At 36.5% G+C, this 12,149-nt stretch overlaps 2 protein-coding genes across 24 annotated transcripts in view; one reads left to right on the forward strand and one right to left on the reverse strand.

Annotated features, from left to right (window-relative positions):
• DCP1B (decapping mRNA 1B) overlaps nt 1–12,149 on the reverse strand; it is a 54,117-nt gene that overhangs the window by 35,762 nt on the left and 6,206 nt on the right. For all 4 annotated transcript variants that reach the window (XM_077871689.1, XM_077871688.1, XM_077871690.1 and 1 more), the window contains 2 exons: nt 11,913–11,953; nt 7,500–7,627 (listed from right to left, as the gene is read on the reverse strand). In XM_077871689.1, coding sequence (XP_077727815.1) covers nt 7,500–7,627; nt 11,913–11,953 — 169 coding nt within the window. The remainder of the gene's footprint in view (nt 1–7,499; nt 7,628–11,912; nt 11,954–12,149) is intronic.
• The window catches only part of CACNA1C (calcium voltage-gated channel subunit alpha1 C), a 746,135-nt gene that overhangs the window by 15,904 nt on the left and 718,082 nt on the right, over nt 1–12,149 (forward strand). The gene's annotated exons all lie outside the window — the stretch shown is intronic.

Raw genomic sequence — 12,149 nt, forward strand, 5'->3', positions numbered from 1 at the left:
GCCAAAGGCAGGCGCCAAACCACTGCGCCACCCAGGGATCCCCTGTATTCTGCCATTAAGGTCATCCAGTGAATACTGGATTATTTAGTTCCAAATTATTCATTTGGTTCTTTTCATGCCTATTTCTCTGCAGAGAATTTCTCTTTACATTCATTTTTTTAAAGATTTATTTATTTATTTATGATAGACAGAGAGAGAGGCAGAGACACAGGAGGAATGAGAAGCAGGCTCCATGCCAGGAGCCCGACGCGGGACTTGATCCCGGGACTCCAAGATCGCACCCTGGGCCAAAGGCAGGCGCCTAACCGCTGAGCCACCCAGGGATCCCCCTTCTCTTTACATTCATTTTAAGAGTATCCAGTTTTACTTCATGGAACATAGTTATAACAACTGTCTTAAAGCCACTGTCTTATAATTCCAAAATCTAGATCATCTCAGGGTAGCCATCTATTAATTGGCTTTCCCCCTGAGAGCTGATCAGATTTTCCTGCTTCTTTATATGATAAAAAATTTTGGATTATACCAAATATCCAACATTTTGGCTGTGTTGTGAGACTCCAAGCACTCTTAAAACCACCCCCAGAGAATGTTTATTTTGTTTGAGAAGGTATCCAACTCATTTAGGTTTAGATAGAAAGTTCTCTCTTGCCTTTTGTGGGAAATGGTTCCCATGTCAGTTCCATTTCAAAATTGTGCTTGCCTTACATATATACCACTTAGGACGGTGGTTTATATTGTAGGTGAGTTATCAAAGCCTTTGCTATATTTGTCTTTGTTACATGTATGTGAATCTCACAGGTAAGACCAGGACTTGTGTCAGTTCATAATCAGAATTAGGAGCTCTTATTCAGCTTTCTCCTCTAGAATCTCCCCAACTCTCCAGCTCTCAGACCCTTTTTCCTAGACCTCTGGCTATAGCCAGGATGTCTCTGAGTTTTAGCTTATTGCAGCCAGGCAGTCTGCATAGTTTGGGCTGCTCACAGAGTGAAGCAAAAGAAAGAGATTAAAATGTATAATAGGAATTACCACCACCATCCCTCCCCTAACCCCCGCTAAGTCTTTAGACCACAGGGGCCCTGGTTTCCAGTTACTGTGGCAGAGATAGGCAGTTTCTTGGGATCTCTAGGTGACTGTGCCACCATCATCACTGCCCCAGTGGCAGTTCAGCTTTGCACTGCAACTGGCTTCAGGGTAGGGCTAGGAGAGAGAAAAGGGGGAAAGAGGGAGATTCTTTTTCATGCTTTGTAGTTCACAGAAGTCTATTTTTCCAGTTCCTGAACTAAAAAGAGAAGTTTCCTCTTAGTTTTTGTTGTTCTTGTCCATAGTTTTGCAACGTGGCCCACTCTTGAGTCGCCATCGGGACAGAAGATTAAAATCCAGAAATTCACCACCATTCTGGTTGTTCTTCAGTTTTTTATTTCCTTTCCCAATATGCCTGTTATTTACTTTCAGAATCTTCACTTAGTTGCTTTTTGTATTTAGAACTTTTAGTTCTAAACAGTGGGAGAGATGTCTGATAGTGAACTTACTATACTTTGGCTGGTGCTGGAAGCTTAATCCCTTTTTGTTATAAGGAGTTAAAAAATACTCCTAACTAACAGGTAATGAAAAGTCTGAACTGGAATGGATGTGGGAAGGGAAAGGAGAGAATAGCAGAACCACTACTGAACTAGGACTTAGCAATTGTCTGAGAAAGCTTCAGCTTACTTTATTATTACCAAACATGTGAAAATATAATTTATATGAATACTTACCCTTACAAATAATTTGTTCATACAAATGAGCACTACAAGACCCTGTAGCTAAGGAAGTTATACTTTTGGGGATATAGGTAAGTTTTACTCGAGTGAATTTTCCTATAGAAATGCTATACATGCTAATGCTATATTTCACATGTGTATCATTATAAGGTTAGCGTGCTACTCTTCAGTATGTGTACAATGGGCTACAAAGACTCTTGTGAGTTGACTCAGAAACCTAATCACCAACTAAAATATTGTTTTTATGTATTGATGTCCAATTAAAAATTTTTAATTATCAAAATAATACATGTACATAATTTAAATAGTCATATACTATAAGGCTTATAATAACAAATAGCAGACCTCCTCTCTAACCATTACATTCCTGATTACTGCTCTCCATTTATTTCTCATCCAACTTTTCTTCTGGCATTTAAACTTCTTTTTCTATATATTGTATATACAATACTTCCTGATTTTTTTTAAAGGTCATTGAAAAAGATTTAGCTTCTTTAGGACACAAACACACACTCTCCTTCATCCTTCTAATATAAGTATAAAACTCTTTATATTCTGCATTTATAATTTATTTTTTTAAAGATTTTATTTATTTATTCATGAGAGACACACACAGAGAGAGAGGCAGAGTCACAGGCAGAGGGAGAAGCAGGCTCCAAGCAGGGAGCCCGATGTGGGACTCGATCCTGGGACTCCAGGAACATGCCCTGGGCCGAAGGCAGGCACTAAACCACTGAACCATCCAGAGATCCCCTGCATTTATAATTATTATAATCTGCAGAGCCATATAGTGTACTATGATTATATCTCCTTTCTTTTACAATATTTTGTTTTCCCAGGAATTAAGAATTGCCTTTTGTTGGGACTTATCCCTCCCTCTCTTAGTTTTCTGTTTCTATAGCATCATCAAACTTTCTTAACAAGAAACTGGAAATGTGCCAAGACTCAAAGTATTATTTGTAAAGTTTTTATTGGATACCCTTCCCAAGCCCTTTATCCTTATACTTTAATTTAGACTGACTTATCTTTGGTTGCACAGGGGTCATTATGGGATTCCTCTTTACCATTGTTCTCAGAATTCCTTAACCTCCATCCAGTGTTTGGATCCCCCTTTTCCTGGATGGCTTATGTATCAGTCGTAACAGGCCAAATTATGCTTCAGTAACAGATGATCCTCAAAATCCCAATGGCTTTCAATGAGTAAGATTTATTTCTTGTGCACATTACATGTCCATCATGGGTCATTTTTTCCTCTGTGCCATGTTATTTTCAATCTAGGACTGAGGCTGACAGAGCAGCCTCTGCCTAGAACACTGCTGGTCATCACAGAAGAAGGAAAAGAAACATGGTGAATCATGAACTAGTTCTTAAAGTATCTGCTCAGTAGTGACACAAACCACATCTACACACATTTTACTGGCCAAAGCAACTCACATGACCATGCTTGAGTTCAACAGGGACACTATATATCTTCCCTGAAGGGTGGGTCAGTGGGGGGAGGAATCAAATCATGTAGTCAAGTCTGACATCAACAGAGCAGAGATATATAATATTCTGTAGGGAGACAAAGTTAATAAATTAATAAAGCTATCATAGCATATCTTCCTCTTTCTTATTTACTCCATCATTTTCATGAAATGTATCCTCCACCTCTGTGGGTTTATGTCTCTTTTTATTCATTTATCATTTTTTTAAAAAGATTTTACTAATTTATTCATAAGAGACACAGAGAGAGAGAGAGAGAGAGAGAGAGAGAGGCAGAGACACAGGCAGAGGGAGAAGCAGGCTCCATGCAGGGAGCCCAGTGCGGGCTCAATCCTGGGACTCCAGGATCACGCCCTGGGCCAAAGGCAGGCGCTGAACCACTGAGCCACCCAGGCATCCCTATTCGTTTATTGTCATTTCAACAGTTTTAGGAAAACCATAGGAATGTGTTCAATATGCCACGTTTAACCAGAGTCCACCAACAAATTACTTCAAAAGGGAACTGCCAGGTCATGGCCTATTTGAAAGACGAGGACTGTCTGTAATTATTTTCATTTTGTGTACCACATTCCATTATTTAAAGTTTTTCCCAGATCCTACAAATGTTAATAAAGGATTTAAATTGTATTTCTTTCTGAATATAAAACTATCCAATATGGTAAATTCACTTTAAAACTGAGGAGGAGTTTCTGAAACAACTTTGATCTTAAATATCTTGATTTTGCCTTTTATCATTTCCTCTAAGCTCCAGGCTTATGTCTGCAATGAAATCAAGCAGCTTAAAAGAATTTCATTCTAATCAACATGTTGGTCTAATTCTGAAATCTACGTGCCTCGGCTGTCTGTAACTTACAACTAAATGGTCTTTAGTTGCTAAACAAAGGACTATACTAGAAAAGAAATGGTCAAATTAAGCTTTTTGTTACATTGGTTTTTGATATTCTAATAACTGAGATACAAGAGATTCTCAACTTAAAAAAATAAACTTGCTTTTTAAACTTTTGAGTGTGCAATAAAAAGACTAAGTATTTCTTAAAAGATAAATGCATCATTAAGACGCAAAGACAAATGCATCATTCATATGTGTTAGAAATTTCACTGCTTGGGCCTGGGCTTTTAAAAAAGTTAGGCTTTCTCAATTCAAATGCTATTTCTACCTCAAAATTGTCATGGACCCTGGCAAATGACTTCAATCTCTTTAATCTCAGCTTCCTCATTTATTAAACAAGAATAACAACATTTCCAAGAAAAAGTTATGAGTTAAATAACCCATATAAAGCCTTGACATAGTGCCTGGCAGACAGTAAATGCTCATTCAGTAAATGTTTGCTGAATAAATGAATTTCTGCCCTTAATTAACAGCTGTCTTACTTTTAAAGCTTATATAGGTCAAACCCTAGTACAGCCAAGTTTAAAAACTATAAATCCTTTAATGTAATAAAACTGTATGTTTTGTGCTTGGTCAAAATTCAAAGTTACTTATTTATAAACGTCATTTTTTTTTAATTAAATGAAGAAATTTTAAGATTTTTATTCTTTGATTTTGCTTTTCTAAATTCATCCCCTCTAGGACAGGGATAATTGCCTCTCTAGGTATTCTTTTTTTTTTTTTTTTTTTAACTTACTGACTCTAAAACAACCCATGAGAAAACTCACCACAAACCTAAATCAACTCTATCTGTCCAAATATGGCCTATGACATACCTAGGCCAAAGTGAAATGCCAAGACTATACAGAGATTCTTGATTATAAAAGTCTTGAGGAGTAGAGTCTTAAAAACCATTCTTAGGTGAAGCTGGCTTTACTGTTCAAAGGACAATGTGTATGTTATTAGAGAATATGTAAATCATATAGGATTATTACATAAAATATTTGAATTCTTTAGACACATTTGAGAGGTATCTGAGACCCTGAAAGCAACCCGGGGTAAAGTCTTCTGTGAACCTTTGATGGCAGAGACCGAAAAGGCTTTTACAAATACACTAAAACCAAAGACTATGGCTACAAAGGTAATTAGTATCAGATATTAAGGGGAAAATAAAAAGCAAATAAGCCCAGAAAGGTAAATGGATCCAATCCCCTCCGTTCTTTACTGTTCAACTAATTTCATTTCTTTCTTATAGAAATATTTTGTTATGCATCCAAAAGGCTGCCTTCAATTTGCATTCATGTTCAATAGTATAGAGAACAGTACAGGGGGTGTAGAAGCAAAAAAAAAAAAAAAAAAAAAGCAGAATTTATGGGTTTCTCTCAGATCTATCATCTCATTGAGCCTCACTTTTCTCATCTGCAAAATGACAGTGAAATGTCTGCCCTACAAAGTTGTGATTATGAAATACGGTAAAATAAATTAAAATGCCTAGGACAATGCTGTTCAATGGAAATATAATGTGAACCATAATGTGAGCCACACATATAATTTTAAATAAAAAAATTAAAAGCAGGTGAAATTAATTTTAATAAAATATTTTATTTAACTCAATAGATTCAAAATATTATCATTTCAACAGATAAATCAATATAAAATTATTAATGAGAGCTTTCCTTAATCTTTATTTGTGTACTATAAGTCTTTGCAAATCAATGTGTATTTTACACTCACAGCACAGCTCAGTTCAGACTGGCTACATGTCCAGGGCTCCATGGCCACTTGCCATCAGAAGCTACCAGCAGAGGCCTAGAGCCAAGGTAAGGTTTGATATGTTTATTACAACCAAACAGTGTATTTCCTACCAGATAAACCCTGTGGGACTTAGGAAAGTTATTTTTTTAAATCAACTACATTAAAGAGAGTCTGTATTTTTATATTTTTGATATAGTATGTGATATATAATACTGTGATAAGAATTTAAAATAAAATATTATCTATACTAACTAGGCCAAGTATTTATCCAAAATAAGAACAACCAAACACGACTCTTATAAATCACTAATATTCATTTATTTTATATTTATTTTTCTGATTATATTATTAGAATTTGAATTATATACTAATTTGACACAGAATCTAATAATCTAAAAGAAATAAACCAGACATAACTATAAGCACACAAATAATTCAAGTAACTATTAGCTACAATTGATTTAACTACACTCCTAGGAAAGAAATAGGAGTAAAGAATAAAATATTTCTTTATATTACTAAATTTTTCATTTCACAGGACTTAACACTGATGTCATGTCACAGTTTTAATGGCTTTTTTTCTCAAAGAACTTAACTGTATTCTTTAAATAACAGATGACCACTTAACATGGCAAACTGATTATATGTGAATATAATTAAACTAAAATGCTACATTTATTTCAAAACAATTCACTGCAGTTAAAACATTAAATAATATTTGCATTATATTCATTATTAAAATTACACTGAATAGTATACAGTTGGCAAATTCTTGTATTTTGATCTCAAGAGCAAAGGTGAAAAATGTATGGAAAACATTTAACTGCCAGGTCTTTCTGAAAGTTATGCACAAAGCACAGAGCATGTGCATACACATACAATTTATATTTAGGTATGCTCTCGTTTTTCTGTGTATGGAGATGCTCCTGCAGTTCATGTATTTTTCAGCAATTTTTCTCTGGGCTGCCCAGTAGTCCAACACAAGTGGTCAGATAATTACAAGAGTAAAATGGAGAGAGAATATTGGATAGGTGATTGCTACTCATTTTGAATCAGACAAGGACCATTTACTTACCTAATATAACTTCAACATTACAAAGTGTTACAAAATCCGTAATGACCAAAACTCTTTGGACTTCGGTTTTTCATTTACTATGTGTTCAAAAGATGGCAATTCTAGAATACTGGCCCTCTCCCTCCAATATTCTATCAGGATGCTTAGTCAGAAGTGATACACAAGGAAAAAATGCCACTAGCTGAATCATTAATTCTGTATTTGTAGCACTGCCTAAGGGTCTACTCCTCTGGAGTCTCCTGACCAAAGATTTGCCTCACTCAGCCCTACTGAGGTTTAAAATCTCTCATGGGTTCACACTACAAACAGGTCTAGCCACAGAAGAAGCTATTTGTAAGGGTTCAAATACTTACATCATCATATTCACATAGTTTTCATTTAAACTTTCACAAGGAAGAAGCTATTCCCTCATTGGACATGCATTTCCCGAGCTAGCTGATGACCCTATGAGTCGTCACTGATAACGAACACAAACACAAAGACATCTACCATACAGTTTTAAACACTTAGCCAAACTGCAGAAATAAAACTATTCAATGCATTAAGAAAGACTCACATCTGGCATTTCTGTAGAGAAGGAAAGGGTCTTGGAGCTGGAAATCCAGGTCTTTAGTAATGGGTTCTGTCCTGTTTTCCATGCTCAACCTATTCATAATGGTGAATCCATGCTTTGGAGAAGCAGACCTGTAGGGAGGATATCAAAAGACAAATTATTCAACAGGAGTCCACTTTCAGTAGACTCAGTACTTCAGTAGAAGTACTATTCGAATGTGTTTCTCAACTTTTTGATCTGTATAGACAGCTTTGTTCAAGCAGACTGCACACATATAAAGCACTGACTCTTTACTCCTGGCTAATAGGACTGACGTATGCTAATTCATGTACTACTTGTAGTACACACAGCATGACTGCCACTCCTGTTCCTTGGGCAAAATCAAATCCTACTTATTTAGCTATGTGTGTACAGATATCTTGCTTCCCCACCTAGGTTGTAAACTCCTTTAATGCAGAAATAATAATCACTTAAAAAAATTACTCATGGATACTTTGAAAGAATCTTGATAGTTAATATAGAGTGCACATCATGATCATAGGAAGAAATTTTTCATAGAAAATGTTAGTGTTGGTTTGAAATTGCAGTTGTAAAATTTCTTGGAGAAATGATGCCACTCTGGTCAACGAACCTAGAATAAGATATAATTAAAAGACTGTAGAATTTAATGCAAGAAGCAGTTATTTTGTTTTCTTCAATATAAAGGAAACCACCCGATAAACTACTATAAGAGTTTTTTTCTGTAAAAATGTGTCATTTAGTGACTTTTTATTTTTAATTTCACTTTCTGCCTGAAGGCAGAAAGAGCCCAAATTACACAGAGTGTAACTCTAACAACTACATGTGCATTTGTCTACTCTTGGGTGACAGCTATATAGTAATACAACTGTGCAACTTCTGGTGCCACTAGCTGAATCAAATGACAAATGAAACACCAAATGCTTCTATGCTGAAACTAAACCAAGCAGAATTCATTTATTTACTTTAAACTAGGGCAGCAGGGTAACCAACCCACAGAAATGTTCTGAGCAATAGGGAGAAAAAGTGTTTACATTTTAGTCTTACTTCACCTTAACCATTTGATGCCACTAAAGAAGTAAAATTCATCAACAGTACTACTTACAGAGTTTTCTTTTGAGACTTCCAATTTTAAAACTGATGGAAGGCAATCCTTGCCTAACATTTTATAGAAAGGTAAAGTGGTGGTGTGCAAATAATACATACTAGAATAACTGTGATAATCATTTCAATTTAAATTCCAAGGAAGAATGAAAAAAGAGTTCCCAAGATCTCTGAGAGAGGGTCCTCTGAAAGTGTCAAGTTCAAAAATCACCAGTGGGTGTCTCTATGAACTCTGTATTACAGAAAGCAAGCCATGGGAGGAAATAAAGAAAAGAAATAATTTTTAAAATGGGATTAGGTGTTTTTATTCAGAATCAGAATTTGATTCTTCAAGGATTTCATTATCACAACAGGACCTCACCTCTCCAATAGTACAGTTACTATACCATCTCCTAATTTATAAAATAGGCTCAGGGGATGAATGTGCCAGTTCCTCTAAAGCAATATCCATAACACAAGTCAAAATATTATCACCAGCAGCTCCATTACCTGTACTAAAAGCTCCCTTCTGACTTTTATGAGCATTTGTTATTCTCTACTGAGGAAAGACCAATGTGCTACAATCTGGCATCCATCTGATGGTGGGGTGATTGGTCCATCCCCCAGGAAGGGGGAGATGGGAAAATCTGACTCTTGAGGAGTCAGATTTGGGGAAGAGATTAAGGAACAGGGAAAGAGTTAAACCTAATGGTTTAACTGACAGCTCCATTTAGAACTCAGAGTATATTAAAAAACACTTGAAAATGCAAACTTGTATTTGGTTTGGGTACAAAGAGAAAATACTTGTATAATTTGTTAATCTTCTGCAGCCAAAAAAAGAAAAAAAGAGAGAGAGGGCCTACTAAAAATCCCTAAAACAAATCATTTGTGTATATTAATACATCTTTCACTTCTCAAAACAGTAGTAGAGCTGTAAGAAGTGAATGAGAAATGCACGGTGTGTGTGTGTGTGTGTGTGTGTGTGTGTGTGTACGCTTGGTATAAGTCAGAGTTCATCCATTTGGTTTTCTTTTCACACTTCAAAATTCTCAAGAGTAGCATATACTCACTTGGTGGTATGTTCTGGTGATTTTGGAATGCTTTAGAACTAATGTAAACTAAAGTAGCCATGGCTCTTGCACTCCCACCACTTTTCTGAAACTGTGAATAAGCCAGCCTCCTCTACCTACTCTGAAGGCCTTGCTCATTTGTTCCTTTCTTTCCACCCCCTGTGGCTTCTGCCTCCAACTCTGCACTCTTCTGCCATTCTTGCACTGTGCCTCTCCACAACGTTCTTGTTTTGCTTCTATCTGTATGGCTAACTCCTCTCTGTATCTCTGGGCCCCTAAAACTCAACCACTAGCCCTCATCACTTTCTTCTCCTTCAGAGAATGCTTGTTCTCTCATGGCTTCAACAACCAGTTTAAGGCAGAGGAGTCCAAGCTCTGTATCTCCATCCCTGACCTGTCCTGAGGCTCCCAGCATCTCATTTCAATGCCCTGCCATCACTCTACAATCATGATTTCAAAATAAAATTACCTTCAAACTAGATTCTCCACTTCCTGCCTTTCCATTTTGCTCATGATTCTGTCATTCTTTCAGTCTTCTATTTCAAATTCTTAGATTTTAAAAAATTTCACCATGTTTTTTTTAAAAGATTTATTTATTCATGAGAGACAGAGAGAGAAAAAGAGAGAGAGAGAGGCAGAGAGAGAGAGAGAGAGAGAGAGGATAGAGAGATATGCAGAGACACAGGCAGAGGGAGAAGCAGGCTCCACGCAGGGAGCCTGATGTGGGACTCAACCCCAGGACCCTAGGATCACACCCTGAGCCAAAGGCAGACGCTTAACCGCTGAGCCACCCAGGCATCTCTCGTCATGCCTTCTAAATGTGCAATCTTTCAAGAAATTTTTTCAATCTCAACTTCCACCATTCTAGTCCATACTTCCATCATCTCTTATCTACTCCACTGCAATAATCTTCTCAATGTCTTCTCTAACTCCAACTTGTTCTAGAACCAGTGCATCCTCATAATGCTAAGACACTGACTTTCCCCACATATTTTGCCATCACTCTATTCTTCCCTGTTCGTAAACCTTCAGTGACTCCCTACTGCTAAGAAGATAGATTTCAAAATCCTTGGTCTGATTCCAAGCCAGCAAAATCTCTTTCATACTGTCTTCTAACTGATATAAACCAAAATAAACTCTCTGTAGCCAAAAGTCATTTTCCTTAGTCTCTTTACCACACTAGGTTCTATGCCTTAGTTTCTGCCATTCCTCCTGTTGAGACAGGCCTTCCCTCTCCTTTATGCAAGTTAAGTGCTACCTTATTCCTGAGGCCTACTCAAGACTCAACAATTCTATAAAGCCTTCCATAATCATAGCAGCCCATCCATTGCTTATCACCTATCAAATGGTACTGAGGATAGGCTATCTGTATTTTGGGGTTTATCTTTATTTTTATTGTTTTTATTTATTTTGGGGGAGGGTTTAATCTTTAAATGCCAATGTGTAAAACATATATAGGTGTGTGCGTGTGTGCATTTTCTACCTCCCCAATGAAGCTCTTAGCTCTAGAAGGGTTTGTGCTAGGACTTCGTATTTTATCTTCATCCTCCCACTGACAATAATGGACAGTTTATGTGAATGCTTATGTGAATAAAATGTTTAACTATTAAGACAATATACATACTATGTGTCTCTGTGTGTTTATGTGATATTAACAATTTCTGATGCAAATGATCAAAAACATGAATTTATTAAATCTATCCTGAAATATATTCTATTAACTATATAATGAAGGACTCAAAGACATCTTTAATTTTGGAGCATACTTCTTTAAAGAGTCAAAGGCAGAGGCGTGGGGAGGTGACCAATAAAAACCTTTTTCCAAAGAATATATTTAATACTATTTTTAAAAGAACACAAAGATTTAAGTTCATCAATATTAGAGCGTAAACTCTGGAGGATGTCTGGGTGGCTCAGTGGTTGAGCATCTGCCTTTGGCTCAGGTCATGATCCTGAGGTCCTGGGATAGAGTCCCACGTCGGGCTCCTGGTGCATGAAGCCTGCTTCTCCCTCTGCCTGTGTCTCTGCCTCTCTCTCTCTCTCTCTCTCTGTCTGTGTGACTATCATAAATAAATAAAAATTAAAAAAAAACCAAAAAACCAAAAAAACTTCAAACTAAGATTCAGGTGGGTTTTTTTTTTCCTTCTCTTTGAAATAAAACTACATTTGGAAGAAGAGTGACACCATTGAGTTAAAATATTCTTTCAAAGACTGTAATTTCTTCAGAAAAGTAAAATACTCTTACCTTGTGTAAACAAATAAGGTTCCTTCTACATCAGTCTTTTCCTAAAAACAAAAACAAAACAGCAAAATATGTATATTCTCTTCATTAATCTTAACTTCAGAGGTTAGAGAACATTCAGTTTCAAGTAAGGCCAAATACCTGTAACATGAGGGGTTATTCTTAGGGAAAGGAGAACAGGTTCTCAGCATGGTTATGGTTCTGCTGATTAAGCAAGAGGAAGCAGCCATTCTCCTTCTG

Source organism: Canis aureus, chromosome 25 (genome assembly GCF_053574225.1).
Source record: "Canis aureus isolate CA01 chromosome 25, VMU_Caureus_v.1.0, whole genome shotgun sequence".
Lineage (NCBI taxonomy): Eukaryota > Metazoa > Chordata > Mammalia > Carnivora > Canidae > Canis > Canis aureus.